This window comes from Triticum urartu, chromosome 5A (assembly GCF_056163025.1).
Source record: "Triticum urartu cultivar PI428250 chromosome 5A, HENAU_Tu73, whole genome shotgun sequence".
Lineage (NCBI taxonomy): Eukaryota > Viridiplantae > Streptophyta > Magnoliopsida > Poales > Poaceae > Triticum > Triticum urartu.
Window position 1 is genome coordinate 545092941 of NC_141877.1, and position 16470 is coordinate 545109410.

The following is a 16470-nucleotide window of genomic DNA, read 5'->3' on the forward strand; positions in this document are numbered from 1 at the left end:
TTAGGTTTAACCTATAATATTTTTAATAAATTTATTCTGAAATTTCTCTACTTATGTTTCATGTAAAAGATGTACAAAAAATGCTAATGATATGTATTTATCGGTATATATTTAACATATTTATTTAATCAAACAATAGATAAAAAATCCCTCACTTGCTTGTCAAGTACAGGGGTTTCCGCTGAATTCCCATGGAAATAGTTAACTGGCTGTGTTATATGGTTTGCCTCAAGTCCTGAGATATCGGATGAGGTGGTTGCTTACGTAAAAATCTGACGTGTCTGTTTGGGATTCTGATTTTGAAAGGTCTAGAATCTGGGAATCTGTAGCTGAAGCCCAATCGAAGGCCACCATAATGTATATATGCATGCATTCACATATGGCAAGTTTAACAAATCCACATGCTGTTCGTAAAAAAAAGGAAAACAAATTTATATGCGTGATGCGCCTAGTTGCAAGCAAATTGTCTTATGTGATTTGCTTATCTACTTGAAGCACGTCCACCTGCGTCCGCGTCTGAGTCTTCTTGCTCATGTCTGTATGATCAGCTATGTTTTGCCCCTTTGACTGGACGTCGGACATGTTTTAGTTTAACATGCTTGGTAATTTTTTCATACGTGATGGATTGGGACTATGAGTTCCCTTGTATGTACGTGTTTAGATGGTATGTGTCAGCTTATAGATTTATCTGCACGTGTCTTCCAAACTTTAAACCCGAGCTGTTTTCTTTTATGTGCTTACTGTGAGCCATTACTTTTCTCCTATTTTAATAATTTAATAGTTTTTCATAATTTAGCTATTTATGAATTTTGTGAAGTACATATATCTCAGCTCATCTTTGTCCTAGTCAAATGCTAATTTCAATATTATTTTTAAATTTAGCTATTTATGAAATTTGAGATGTAAATATCAAATATTTATTTACTTTGAATGATGAAACATGTGTATACTTTTTTATTTGAGAAGTAATACGAATTAATTTTATCCAGTGGTTATGATATTGCTAAGAAGCAAATGAGCTAGCCAAATGAATTATTAACCAATGACAACAAAGTGATGTCATTGTTTGTAGTTTGTAGGAAGCTTATATACTACGAACTTGATTGCACCACTTTTGCCTTCACTACGTACACGTGCGAACCTGGTTGACTCCGGTTACATTATTGTAGGTGACATGTGAAACAAAACTCTGATTCGTCAGTTTTGTTTGGAAAGTTTTTTCCTTTTCTGTTTGCACCATTGCACCTTTACGGTACGGTATTCTGCACTGAAGTGGTGATCTAAAAAACTCTATTCTACACCGAAGTTGTATGGCTGGCCAGTCAAAACCGGCACGGCATCACTTTTTTTCAAGTAGTACAAAATAATGACTTGCTGATGTCAATAGATGTCCGGTTGGACTTGTACTTAGGCATAATTCCAACTCATATGCTGCGTTGCCAAGCTTTCCTTTTTTTTCTACGGCAAGTTGCCTTAATCTAGTCCGTTCATATTTCTTAACTTTTTGAGCGGTGAATCTCTACCGTTACTTTTCTATCATTTTAAGTATATAATAGATAGATAGACAGATAGATAGAAGATTGGAATCACCGATGTCTTGCCGCGAGCCTAACAATATATAGGAACTGGAGTCGGTAGTGTGCTGCTAAGAGCAAAGTGTTTCCATGCAGAATACGTTTTGTGTGTATCAAATCAAGCATACGGTTCTTTCTGTTAGCTAAGATAGTGCGAGTTGAGACAAGCGTCTCAGCCCCGAGGGATATAGTGCATATATACGTAAATATACAGATAGTATACATACAGCAAGACACATATATAAAGTACAATATTGAAGCCCTGAACCTCGAAAGAGTCATGCAGAATATGTAGGTACTTTTATTATAGATAAACAGACTAGTGTTATGCTTGTCGCTTCTTCAGCTTCACAATGAGCCCATTTTCCATTTGCAGTATACAGGACGACTTGGGCCGGATGCTCTGCCCTTCTAATACCTCCACATCGAAGTTCCACAACACTGTGGCGATGATGATCTTCATTTGCATAACCGCAATGTCCTTGCCAGGGCATATCCTCGGGCCTGAGTTGAAGGACAAGAACTTGTGAGACGGTACGTACCTCAGCGTGTTGCCGTCCTTTGAGAGCCATCTGTGTGGGTTATAGTCCAGACAATTCTCACCCCACACGTCCCTCATTCTTCCCGTGGAATAGATGGAAACAAAGACTGTGTCACCTGCATGCACCTTGTGGCCACTCGGCATGATATCCTCAGTGGCCACCGTCTTGCGCTCCAAAGGCGCCGGTGGGTAGAGTCTGAGAGTCTCATACAAGGTGGCTCGTAGATAGACCAGAGACTTGATCTCCTCTGGCTCAAAGATCACCATGGCACCCGCACCCGTGGGTGCTTTTTGTAATGCAATTGGTAACAATTCATTACGGATAGTTGCCATGATGTCAGGGTTCTGAGCGAGGTTGTAGAAGATCCATGTCAGGGTCGTGCGAACCGTGTCCCGCAGAGCGAGCATGAGGCCAATGAGCCCCGCACAGAGAAAGTCGTAGTCGGCGAAGTCTGGGTCGTTGATGTAGGAAGACAGAATATCCACACCCTCTTGTTCCTCATCATTACTAACATGTACTTTGTCGATGTTCCTCCGTTCGATCATCTTTGCGACGAACACTCGTAGTACTGTGTGCGCTGCACCAAGCTTTCTCTCAGGCCCAATGTTTAGCCACCTCATCACCTTCCAGCAAGAGGCTGGCATCATGTGCCGAAAAAAGCCTACTTCCATGACCGTATCCATGGCAACTGCGATGTCCATGGGCGGCATGTCTGTGGAAAGAAGGCCAGGGTCCACGCTAAATAGAGCCGTAGTGGCCAAGTCAAACATAAACCTTGACATTAGTTCCTGCATGTCAAATAGAGCGTTGGTGCTTGCCATGTGGCAAAACAATGGGAGAAGGTTGTTCACCACCTTGTCGCGGCAGCAAGCCTCCATACTGGCAACCAACCGCGGGCTGCTGAGTACAGTATGGATCTTCACTCGTGGACGAAGAGCTCGTGCGCCGTCGACGTTGAAGAGGCTGTCACCCATGATGTCGAAAATGGCAGCGAACTCCGCGCCCTTGGGGAAGTTGGTGTAGTTTGTCGTGAAGATGTGGCGGATGTTTGCAGGGTCGCAGGTAACGAAGAACCTCATTCCGGTCCCAGGTGGGCCATGCGCCCTGAAGTTGTGACCGTTACCGGCGAGAACCAAGGTGAAATAGTCAAGCAAGTTGTGGACGTTGACCAGCAAGGAAGGGAACATGTGTATTATTGGCCAGTTTATGGGGAGAGCTGCTGGGTTCTTTGATCTACTACGAGACCTAAAGTACAAGTACATGGGAACGAGTAGCACGAGTGTGGAGATGAGCAACTCCAGACGGAATGGAATCAACATTGTTTATCACTACTGTGGGAGGATACACACTACTACATGTCAATGGTTTCATTTATAGACATGACCCCTCAATTTAAGCTCGTTGGTCGTGTGCACATCTTTTTGCATCATGTACTGCATATGGACCAGGGAGGGGCGTTTTGGCTCCCGGGAGCATATGCTCCTGGATGAACAGTAAATTAAAAAAAAATATAAAATAATTGAATTTGGTGGTGGATTTTCGATATGGACCAAGCAATCATTAACCTACTAGAAAGATAGTGTATGTTTTAGTACCTCCTATATGAAGAGTTCTACAGTCGACCAATGTTCAAATCATCCTTAATTAGCAGTTGATCAGTAGCCAACCACTCTTTTCCGTTTTTCTTCGAGGATCTTTTTTAGTTATTTAGTAATGGGTATCTATCGTGACGGTTAGCTGTAGCATATAGTCTTTGCTAACAATCAAAACGTGCCAGCTAACAAAGCTAATTCTTCCACACAAAAATGTGTCTGCTCCTAGCTAGGAACCGGCAGTTGCATTTAGACAAGGATGTTCGATCATGATGTATATAAATATAGATGGGGTTCCTTCTTCCATGCTACCGGATCACAGTAGCTGTGAAGGAAGATGATTTTGTCAGAACTGTTGCCACTTATTAGCCATTTTGTATCCATATTTATTTCCACCGATTATCTTATCGCGACATATATTTATATCCATCATGATCGTGTACCGGTAGCAGGCGAAGAAGGATGCCTAGTACTTTATATCCATTGTCGCCATCCTTCCTTGTGAATGTTTTTTTGAATTAAAACGAAATTTTATTCATTAGCAATAACCAATACCTCGTTTGTAAGAAACGTTACAATTTCACTAATAGGCTCCTTAAACCAATCCGAAGTCGAAAAAAATCTAGCTAATCTAGCAAATTCATGTGCTACTTTATTAGCCTCTCTATTACAACGTTCGAATTTAGTCATAATAAAATCACAAGCATAGTGATAGCAGTCATCGAAGATTGCCACCGCCGCTCCCATCAACTGTCCTCCGTCCTGCATGGTCTCAATCACCTCCAGATTGTCAGAGTTGATGATTAGGCGATTACAACCCGCCCTTTGTGCTAAATTTAGGCCAAATTTGACAGCTAAGGCCTCCGCCATGATAACATCCGCGCAGTAGTCCGTCTTTCCATTCCCTCCTGCAATAAATCTACCCTTGTCGTCTCTCAATACTGCCCCCATCGTACCCTTCAGCAAGTCAAGGTCAAAAGAGGCGTCAACATTGAGTTTCACAAATCCCCTAGGAGGACATTTCCAACCCCCCTTTTTCATGGACGCCTTTGAAGATGATGCATTTACAAAATTATATGTAAGAGCTATGATCCCCATTGAGATCTGAGTCACATTTTGAGTTAATTCCTGGTGCACTAATTTCCGTCTTTCCCATCATATATACCAAACTGAGATAGCTATCATTTCTCTATCATTTTCATGCCCCATAATGCGCAAGGCTTGATCTGGAAGGAGTAATAGGTATTCCAATGTTGCCTCTCCAGCACGATCAATCTCACGAGCTCTCTCAATAATCATATCCAACCCTAACCTTTTCCAAACCTCCTTCGCTTTTCTACATAGGAAAAGCAAGTGCTTCGTATCTCTACACCCTGAGAGCAGGTAGGGCAAGAGGGCAAGACGTTCATGTGTCTATTAGTGAGTGTTGTCCGACATGGGAGAGTGCCATGTAGTGTCCGCCATAAATTTTTTTGACATCAGCCGGACAAGATAACTTCCATATCTGACACCATATAGGGTAGGTGTGCTCCGTCCCATCCCATTGGAAAATTTTAGTTTGCTCCCATACTGATAGTTCCACTCCATAGAGTAAGCAGACCGCAGCGAAAACATACCATTTTTCGTATAACTCCAGGCAATAAAATCCGTCATATTATGTTGCGAAATTGGGAATGTTGATCCAGTCTGCGATGATCATCTAGGTAGGAAATAATTAACTACTACTTAAGGGTGCTTATATGGAAGCGAATCCACTGGGGTGGGCATAATAAACTTGAAACCGAATATCGAACTAAATACCAAACTGAAATAAGTGAATTCTAATTTTATTCAGTGCCTTATTAACAGAACCAAATGCTACTACATATCCGTGTTCATTTCTAGGAACATTGTAATTATATTTAAGATAAGGATATTCGATCGGGGTTTGCTTCTTCCTTGCTACCGGATGAAGTAGCAGGGGATGGAAAAGTTTTTCTCAAAGTTATTAGCACTTGTCCGTAGTCATGATCCATACTTATTTCGACCGTACTCCATATTATTATTTATCATGAAATATATTGATGTCTGTCACGATCGTAGGCTGGTTAGAACCAAAAGTGAATGGGAAAAAAATGGGAAAATAAATATCCTGAGTTTATTTCATCGTATATTTGTAGAGAGGGAGGTCTCTCGACTCCGCCCTCCCGCTCGTCCGCGCCGCCACCCCGCGGCGGCCGGGCGGGCCTCTTCTTCCCCGGCGCCCGTCGACTCAGCCCTTCTCCGCCCTCCTCGCCGCCACCTGCGCGGGCCGCCGGGCGAAGCCTGGTTGGCCTGGGTGGCGGCGGGGGCTCTCTCCTCCCCGTCTGCCTCCGGCAGTGCGGGGTGTTGCGGATCTAGCGTGGCACGTCGCTGTGTGCAGGGCGCGGCGGCGGGGCTGTGGGTCGCGACGCTGGTGGCATGGGCGGTCGTCGGTGCCGCGGCGGCTGTGCCGTGAAGGCGGAGTTTCGTCCTTCGGGCGGTTCGTGCAGGGCGATCCCAGTCTGATCCGGCCGGAACTGGCGCTGGCGGCCCGTCCGGCGGCGAGGGCTGTGGCCAGCAGGGGCATGGAGGTGTGGCGGTGGTTGGTGCGCATCCAGGCGGGCGGTGGGCGGCTGGCTTGCTTGCTCGCGGCCGTGTGACGGTGCGGGTCGTGGGCTGCTTGGGCCGCGGGCGGTCGCCCTGCATTGGTAGGTGGTGGCGGCAGCGCGGTGGTGGTTTGCCATGATCGTCTCCTCCTCGAGGTGCTCGCTCATGGCGGTGGTCCGGGTCATTCACGGCGGCGGCTGGGCTTATCCGGCGTCGGCCCATCGGTGTGCGGCCTGTGTGGACCTTCGACCCTTCTCTTCGTCGATGGTTGGCCCTCCCCCAGTGACAGTCCATCACTCGTCTCGCACCCGGTAGTAGGACCGATCTTGTCTCGCACCCTGCAGCAGGACTGACCTTGTCTCGCGCCCAGCAGCAGGACCAAGCCCGTCTCGCGCCCGGCAGCAGAACCATGCTCATCTCGCGCCCGGCAGCAGGACTGAGCTCGTCTCGTGCCCGGTGCCGAGGACGGGGTGATGGAGGCCAGCCTTGGTCAGCCTATTGGGTCTCGGCACTGGGGGCAACCCGTGGGTGCGAAAGGCGGGTCCTTTCCACTCGTGTCTTTGGTCGGGGTAGCGGCTGATCTCGGGTGAGGAGGTGCCAAGGTCTTGGATGTCGGGGTGGCGGCCCTGACGGTGGCTCCGCGGGGCTCTTGGGCAAAGCCCGTGGCTTGATGCTGCCCAGTTGCCATGGCCGTGTGGGCGGCGTGGTAACCGGGGTGTGGCGTTCGGCAGCGGTGAATGATGGTCGGGGTGAAAACCTGCTCTTTCTTCGGATGGACCGGCGGCGGCGGACTCGTTCCCTTCTTGAAGGCGTCGTCGCGGCTCTCATTGCCCTTCGTGTTGCTCCGGGGGAAACTCTGATCCTCGGATCGGGCGGTGGAGGCGCTCTGGTGTCGTCCCCTGCATGAAGGCGCCGCCTTGGAGCCCACGGTTCGTCATATGTAGTTTCACCTCTTCGCGTAGTGCTAGGGATGGTTTTGCTGCGCTCAGCGCCTATGTATCTTGCCTTGGGTGTGTGTGTGTGTGTGTGTTGTGTGGGCGTGAGTTTGTACTGGGTGATGTTGAACGGTGCTTTATATATAAAGCAGGGAGAAAGCCTTTTTCGGTAAATAAATATCCTATTGATTGTGACCCTCCTCCCGCTCGAATGTTTATTCAATATCCAAGGAATATCTATTTAATTAGGAAATAATATCTACATGTGGGCATGTTACTTTGAGTCTTTACTTAACTTTTTGAACACTGGTAGAAAAAGGGCCTATAGTCCCGGTTCGTAAGGGCCTTTAGTCCCGGTTCCGGAACCGGGACTAAAGGCCCTCCACGTGGCCGGTCCACCTTTAGTCCCGGTTGGCAACACCAACCGGTACTAAAGGAAATTTCCTGATTTTTTTTGAAATTTTTTTTTGATTGTTTTCTTTTGAATTTTTTTTATTTTCAAATTTCTGAATTATTTTAACCTCTAATCTCTAATCACCCCTCATCACTGCTTAATTTAATCTCTAATCACCCCTCATCATTCCAAATCATCTCACTTCCCAAACGGTCACCCATCCTCTCACTACTCCAGCCTGAGCACGCTTAACTTCCGGGTTCTATTCTCCCTCATTTCCAAGTCTGCACTTGTCGTTTTCCTGACAATAGTAAGATGTCAATCCTATTAACCCTCAGGAATTTAGCTTGAGCATGAAGTCACATATTTCACTGTTTGAGTTTAAAACTATTGTTCTAAAAAACAATAATTTTTAGTAACACTAATATTTTTGAATAAGTAGTTTGACCATTGTTTGACCATAGTTTGACCATAGTTTGACCAGATTTGACCAAAATTCAAAAAAGGTGAAATAATTATTTAATAACACTAATATTCTTGAATAATTATTTAGTAACACTAATACTTCTTGAATAAGTATTTAAAAAAACTGAAATTTAAAAAAACTGAAATTTGAGCATAACTTTTTTTCCTTTTGGAATTTGAGGATTCTAGAAATTTGCAAACAGGCCGTAGGCGGTCTCCATCGGATGTAACTTTTCGAGTAGATGATTTTTCATATAAAAAACTTTTTCATCCGAGTTCGTATGCAAAAGTTATGCCCATTTTACAAATTCCAGAGAGATTTTGTAAATAAAGTCGAAATTCATATTTGTAAATTTTCCCAACAACTAGACCACATATCACATGTGAAACTTATTTTCTTTTATTTTTTTGACATTTCCATCATTTTCTTTTATTTTTTCTAAAACTGAAAAGGCGATCCACAGGGGGGGGGGTATAGTTTGAAAATGGGACCTTTAGTACCCGTTCGTGGCACGGACCGGGACTAAAGGTCTCATCCCCATTAGTCCCGGTTCGTGCCTCAAACCGGGACTAAAGGTCTAATCTTTAGTCCCGGTTTGTGGCACGAACCGGGACCAATGGTTGTGGGCCAGGAGCGAGGCCCATTGGTCCCGGTTCATCCCACCAACCGGGACCAAAAGGTCTAGATGAACCGGGACTAATGCCTTAGCCGCACGAACCGGGACCAATGCTCACATTAGTCCCGGTTCTAGACTGAACTGGGACTAATGGGCTGAGCCAGCTTGGACCATAGCCCTGTTTTCTACTAGTGGAAACAAGGCAAGCGATTTGCCATTTTCATTGATTAAGGAGAAGAGAATTGCCTGGTTAATTGACAGAAAACCGGGCTAAAACCGTTACAACCCAACCCACATGACATGGGCATCACCGGCCAACCTGGCCACCGACATGGGACACAACCACGACGTCACATGCCACCGGATGGCCACACGCGCAAGCAACCGACAACATCAGTGTTAGGTCCAGTTAATCAGAAATGAAGACAAAAAATAGCTATTGACTGCAACAACAGATAATTCATATAGTACAGTATCAGTGTTAGGTTTATTCCCGCCCATACCTAAATGGCCCGCCGGGTGAGCATAGAAAACGTGAAAAAGAACTTTGGACTCCAAAGCAAAATAACCGAATTCTTGGTTATGTCAAGTTAGTAATGGCACTAATGCCATTATTACAAATATGTGTATTTGGAGATAACTTACGGTTGTATTCACACAAGGATCTATGACCGTGATGCTTCAAATATAGAGTGCTCATTTCTCGCTTGTTACCCGGTCATAGAAGCAGCAAAGAAAGATATTTTGCTGTGGATGTTATTATTACTTATTATTTATTACGATTCATATTTATTTCATGGTGATCCATATTATTATGTATATTGGTCATAATTTTAAATATATAGCACGCTATCTCGGCACTATAGCACTCATTTATCTGCTAACGCTTATGCCGCTATTTAAAACTTTGATCGTGGTGTATATTTAAGACCATGGTGGTCGTAGGTCGATAGCAACAGAAGAAAGAAATGTATATCCTTTGTGACTATCCTTGAAAACAGATGTTGATTCCACATGCGATAAATGACATTTCCTTAGAAAATAATTAGTATCCAAAAGTGATAAACAAACTATCAAAGGGGTCCCATATATCAAAGCCAACTGTATAACATTTGTTCTTGCCATACATTAGATGGCTTTGCTCTCTCTCTCTCTCTCTCTGTGTGTGTGTGTGTGTCTCTCTCTCATTGCTAATGTATAAAAATTGGTACCAGTGGAGTAGATAGGTGGGCTCAATGAGGACGAATGTTCATGGAGCTGGTGCGCATTCATTCACTCAACTTGAATAGCGACCTAAACCTGTCTGATTACATACAGCTCAATCAAACAAAAATGCTAATAATCTAGGTATGGCCTCTTGATTGATTCTAAGTAGAAACCATGAGTGCATCAACAAGACAAAATACAAAGCACATGCACAACCAGGCCAACTATGCCCACTACTCCGTCCAAGAGAGACAGAAAATGCTTCCGAGGCAAGCTATCCTTCGATCCTCATCCTCGTCCCCGACTCAACAGAAAATGTATGCAAATAATAGATATAAATTTAAACATATGTCCTTATTATTTTATCAAATAAATAGCAATCCATGTATATAAATACAATACTGAGATTCCAGGCCTGGGAAGAACCATGCAGGGCCCTTAAGTAAGTTTAAACACAAGGATTGTGTAATGTTACAATTCTCGCTTCCTCAGTTTAACTATAAATCCATTTTTCATCTGTAGTATACAAGATGGCTTGGGCTGGATGATCTGCCCTTCCACCACCTCGACATCAAAGTTCCACAACACAGTCGCAACGACGGTCTTCATCTGCATAACCGCAATCTCCTTGCCAGGGCAGATCCTCGAGCCTGAGTTGAAGGCCAAGAACTTGTGAGATGGTACATACCTCAGGGTGTTGCCATCCTTTGACAACCACCTATTCGGGTTATAGTCAAGGCAGTCTTTACCCCATAGGTCTTCCATTCTCCCCATGGAGTGGAGAGAAATAAGGATGGTGTCCCCAGCCTTCACCTCATGTCCACTCGGCATGATATCAGCAACAGCCACTGTCTTGCGCTCAATAGGTGCCGATGGGTACAACCTAAGAGTCTCGTACAACGCAGCTCTGAGATAGACCAGAGGTTTTGTATCCTCTGGTTCAAAGATCATCATGGCACCCGTACTCGCGGGTACTTTGCGCGATGCAATGGGTGAGAGTTGACTGCGGATAATTGATACAATGCCAGGGTTCTGGGCGAGGTTATAGAAGACCCAGGGTAGAGTGGTACCAATCGTGTCCCGCCCAGCAAGCATGAAGCTGAGGAGCACCGCATGGAGCAAGTCATTGTCTGTGTATTCTGGGTCATTTATGTAGGAAGATAGAATATCCTCGTGTTCATCATCATTACTCAATGCACATCTTCCCCCATTGAGAGTTATCTTACTCCTCTCCTCGATCATCTCTGCAGCAAATCTTCTTAGCACCGTGTGCGCCGTGCGAAGCTTCCTCTCGGAGCCGATGTTTATGCGCCTCATTGCCTTCCAACAAGAGGCTGGAATTAAGTGTCGGATAAATCCCACCTCCATGACCGTGTCCATCGCGACCGCGGCATCCATGGGTGGCATCGACATGTCTAAGGAGAAGGACAGGAGGCCAGGGTCCACGCCAAAGAGAGGTGTGGCAGCCAAGTCAAACATAAACCTGGAAAACATTTCTTGCATGTCGAACGGAGTGCCGGTGCTTGCCAGGTGGGAAAATAATGGTAGAAGGCCATTCTCCACCTTGTGACGACAGCAAGTTGCCATACTAGCAACCAACCGCGGGCTGCTAAGCACGCTCTGGATTTTTGCGCGCGGCCGAAGAGAGGGTGCACCATCAATGGTGAAGAGGCTGCCAGCCATTATGTCAAAGATGGCGGCAAACTCTGCTCCCTTGGGGAAGTTGGTGTAGTTTGTGGTGAAGATGTGTCGTACATTCGCGGGGTCGCAGGTGATGAGCAACCGCATCCCGCTCCCAACCGGGCCATGCGCCTTGAAGTTGTGGCCTGATTCGGCAAGCACTATGGAGAGATAGTCATGCAAGTTGTCGGAGTTGGCCAGGAAGGAAGGTAACATGTGCAATATTGGCCAGTTTGTGGGAAGCATTGTTGGGTTCTTTGATCTACTACTATACCTAAAGTAGAAGTACATAGGGACAAGTAGCACGAGAGTGGAGATGAGCAGCTCTTGCGAGAAACTACTCGACATTATTATCATGAGGGTAGCGGGGGATATGCTATTGTCGTACTACTTCGATTTGTGCATCCTGCAATCGAACATGGCGATGGCTTCATTTATAGACAAGTTCCCTCGATCTAAGTTCATTGTGGTGCACGTTGTTTCACATTGTGAACTGCATGTTGACTAGCCAATAATTAGCTTGCCACTACAAGAATATATTGTAGCTCCAACAGAGGTAGTTATACGCTCGAGAAAAGTCTCCAAATCGCACTTAATTAGTAGTTGGTCAGTAACCAATCACTCACCAATTAGGAAATATAATAGTCTTTTGCTTATTTGGTGGTGGATGTCTATCTTCAGATAGTTAGCCGTACCTATTCTTTCTAAAACTATCAAAATTAAAAACATAATAGCTAATGAACCTTTAAAGCTACTAGTCAAACTATGGTATCTATTTCATGGAACTTGGAAGTTGAATTTAGGTAAGGATCTTTGATCACGATGGATGTAAACGTAGAGGGTTTTCTTCCCACGAGCTACCGGTACCGACCACATTAGCAGTGATGGAAATTGGTTTTGTTGAAGTTATTATGGCCCATCCACTTTGGTCTATATTAATTTACGCCGTTGTCGATATTATTATCATCACTATAGTGATATATATTTATATCCATCATGATCATAGGCTACTAGGAAGGAAATAATGAAATGACAAGCACTCTCACCGGTCCTTTTTTATCTGCATATAAGTTTTGTCCGAAGTCAAAATATCTTTACTTTGACCGAACTTCTAGAAAAAAGTATCAACATTCATGAAGCCAAATCAATACTTTAGGTTCACTAGCACAAATGCCCATGCGTTGCAACGGGTGAAAAAAACCACACTTTTCTAACCCAATTGCTCAAGACCCCCCACCCCCATTCCTCATTCCACGATCCACCGCTAGGCATGATGACATGAACAAACTCTTTGAAATCCTCCATGCTGCCATGAAAATATGTATTGCGGAAAAAATATGAACATATTTCAGAAGTGTACTAAAGGTGTGTGGAATTTAAATCACATAAATATCTACCTGGTTGTCAGTATCCCTTCATGCCTTTGTTGGAGTTGCTTAGTGATGCCCAAAACATATCGCATTATACTGTAAATAGTAAAGTTTACTCTAGTACAATGTTTGTGCTTCACTATGGAGGTAACACTGATTTTCATGAACCAATGTTGGCTAGGTTTAGGGACTGTGTATATAGCACTATTCGTGTCCAACAATCAAGCAAATATTTTTAACATGTACTATCTTTTTCATCATATATTTTTTAAATATATTGTACATGAACAATAAGTTAAAAAATTAATTATATTTAGAAATAGTTTTTCTTGCAGGTGTTAAACAATTCTAACATAATTTTCTCTCAATTTATGGGAGGTGTAAAACTACGCGTTCGTGGGACTATAGCTAGTGGCAGAGGATGAAGTGTTTTTGAGGGGGGCCACTTTTGAATGATTTCTAACTGGTATACTTTTGTTCCCACAATCTTTTTAGAGATCAACAACTCATTATGGGACAAAACAAATGACAAAAAGTCACGAGGCAATTAGGACACTTTCCTTTTTATTACGGGATGACTTCTCACTTTGCTATTTTTCTCCATCAATCCCAGAAATCCTTCCTTTTTTCTTTATTTTCAATTCCCGGAATCCCTCCTTTGCTTCTTTGTTCTCTCCTTTGTTAGGACATTTTCTTCTTATTACGGGATGGCTGGTTTCCCAGTTTTTCCCCGAATCCCTCTTTTCCTTCTTATTACGCGACAACTTCCTACTTTCCTATTTTTTCGCTTTCAATCCCCGAAAGCCGTCCTTTCCTTCTTATTACCGGACAGGTTCCCACCTTCCTATTTTTTTGTCAATCACGGAAATCCCTTCTTTCCATCTTTATCTTTAGGAAACATGAGACCCACACTTCACTATGTTCGCTAGATGGCTTCTTGATATACCAAGGAGATTAAAGATGTATGCATATTGGGTAGATTGGATTTGAGGGAGCAAGATGGGACTATTTAACAACTAAATCTACATTTGTTTCTTCAAATAACACAACTAGTTCGGTTGGCTGTGCCATTATCTGTTGGACGTTAGGTTTGGGGATTGAATCCTCTCATCGGCATGTATTTTTTGCTTCAAACATGATAGGTGGGCCAGAGCGCACGGGCGGGCTCAGTTCACCCGGCTTGGATGAATTATACTCACCGACGACGGACGAAACGAGCATTGACGGGTGAAACTAATAACGAACGAAAATTAGGGAGGAAGAAGCTTTAGTCCTTTTATTTATTTTTGAACACAGCACAGACGCAAGCGCTCATATACACGCGCATACACTCACCCCTATGAACGCACACATGCACATCCTACCCCTATGAGCACATCCGAAAGACTGAGCCGGCATATCATCTTGAAATTCCTGAAGTGTTAATCCTTTTATTAATAGATATATATATAGATTATGAAATGTAGTTTCATAGTACATATATATTTGGTATTGTTGATGTTGATACTTTTTAATATAAATTTGGTTAAACTTTTTGCAACATTTGACTTGACATAAATCTAATACGTAAAGTAAAAAGAACTGGAGAGAGTATCTTATATCCATTGTGACCCTCTACCCACGAATGTCGATCCAACCTGCGTTGAATACCAAGGTACGCCCATTGTTTCTAAATATAAGCCTTTTTAGAGATTCTAATAGAATCTTATATATTTACTAATTAGAGGCACCTTTCAAGCGTTTTAATTAAGCCACACGATCATAATCAATTAAACCGTTGGATTGTAAAATTAAGTCCGAGATAAGAAGAAAACTTGCATAACACAGATGGTTCCGGCCATCCAAAAATACATGACACGGCCAATGTTTCGGAAAAAAACTCCATATATTCCTTTAAAGCAAATGATAAAGTCCTTCCATAATTACTCTATACTCCCTCAATTCCTTTATATTATGTGTATTAGTTTTTTCATTAAATTTCACAATGTAAGGTGCATTTGCTCTAATTCCTCGTAATTCCCTTTTTATCCCTCTAGAAAGAGGAAAGTATCTCTATCCTGATTTCCTTTGTATGTCCTTGTATCAAAAGAAGAAAACTATCTCTCTCTGGATTGCATGTATCTCTTACTTTCTTGGACTCAAGGTTTACTTGCCACTAAGCAACAAATTTGCCAAGGGTACTTTTGTCATAAGACCCCTATAATTGGCTCCCGTACATTTTTTAGGCAACCACGGCTCCTGTATATGGCCGGATCGTTCAAGTCATCAAAACTAAGTAGACCACTGAATTGAAAATTTATATCCGATAAAAAGAAATCTTGCCAAACATAAATGTCCCCATCCAAACATTGGCTTGTGACAATTCCAACGTTGTAAAATAACCCATCCGTTCCTCAAACAGAAAAGATAGCGTCCTTAAAAAAACAGTACCTGTAATAGAAAAAAACCATTTTTAACATCATAAAATTTATTGGGAATCCAACAAAGACAAACATGCATCAGTGGCAACAATAACCCATATGCAGATATTCATATTATTGTCTGGCATTGCTAATTTGTAACAACTTTGTTGTATCTAACATTAAAGTTGCTAGCCCGTGCAGATGCACGGGTTAACGACTAGTGAACTAAATACAAAACAAAATGAATGAATCTACATTCTAAAATACGTCTATATACATCTGTATTTAGTCCATATGGAAATCTCTAAAAAGAATAAATATTTAAGAACGGAGGGAATAGGAATAATTATCTAAGGGTCCATATGAAAGCCAATCGATTTGGGTGGGCATAAGACCTGAACAACAAATCAAAATAATCTAGTAATATACTACAAATATATAACTTTTTTATGGAACTAGCAGTCACATAGATCCGCTAATTTTTTTATTTTTATATGTAAACTTTAGGCATTGGTTTCTAGTGGGAGCAGTGTGGTGCGGACACCGAAAAAACATCTCCCGTCACCGACCCAGCCATGCGTAGACACCATCGAGCGCAACCGCAATGCCACCAGAAAGGCCAAACTATCCAACACTCGTGTATGCGCCTCTGTAGCATTAGTTTCCCCCATTCTCTAGTCTACAACACCACATATAATAAAACTCTGCAACACGGCAATGGTGTTACAAAAACGAGAAGAGTCCACACATATGAGACACACATAGAGAATGTGACCCAACACGTTAAATAGATAGTAACTGCAGCTCTTCCTTTCCATGGACTATACAAAATGTAATTTAGACAAGGTTCTTCGTTAACGATGGATAGATATAGAAGTTTTGATTCTTCTGTTATGTCATGCTCCAAATTCAAGTATAAAGAGAAAGACAAACTTCTGAAGAGCGAGCAAAACGAGGCCCATCACCGGAAGGATTGGGCCAAAGCAGAGCGAAGTGAGGCCCGTCACTGCTGCTTGCCAGGTCGGCAAAGAATGGGAGAAGGCTGTTCTCCAACTTGTCATAGTAACAAGTTGCCATTATAGAAAC

At 43.2% G+C, this 16470-nt stretch overlaps 1 protein-coding gene and 1 pseudogene across 2 annotated transcripts; both read right to left on the reverse strand.

The window, feature by feature from the left end:
• Positions 1-1746: 1746 nt before the first annotated feature.
• LOC125530128 (alkane hydroxylase MAH1-like) lies at positions 1747-3465 on the reverse strand. 2 transcript variants are annotated; one of them, XM_048694529.2, is made up of 2 exons: positions 2971-3465; positions 1747-2904 (listed from the first exon to the last, which is right to left on the reverse strand). In XM_048694529.2, exons 1-2 carry the CDS (start codon positions 3433-3435, stop codon positions 1900-1902), a joined length of 1470 nt encoding a protein of 489 aa, XP_048550486.2. In that variant the 5' UTR covers positions 3436-3465; the 3' UTR covers positions 1747-1899. The 2 variants fall into 2 exon arrangements, with proteins under 2 accessions (XP_048550486.2, XP_048550484.2); XM_048694527.2 differs by having other exon boundaries at positions 1747-3465.
• A 6802-nt stretch (positions 3466-10267) lies between these two features.
• Positions 10268-12014, reverse strand: LOC125510443 (noroxomaritidine synthase 2 pseudogene; annotated as a pseudogene).
• Positions 12015-16470: the final 4456 nt, after the last annotated feature.

Coding starts and splice junctions, on each gene's coding strand:
- LOC125530128 (XM_048694527.2), bottom strand. CDS start 3,435: ATGTTGATTCCATTCCGTCTGGAGTTGCTCATCTCCACACTCGTGCTA.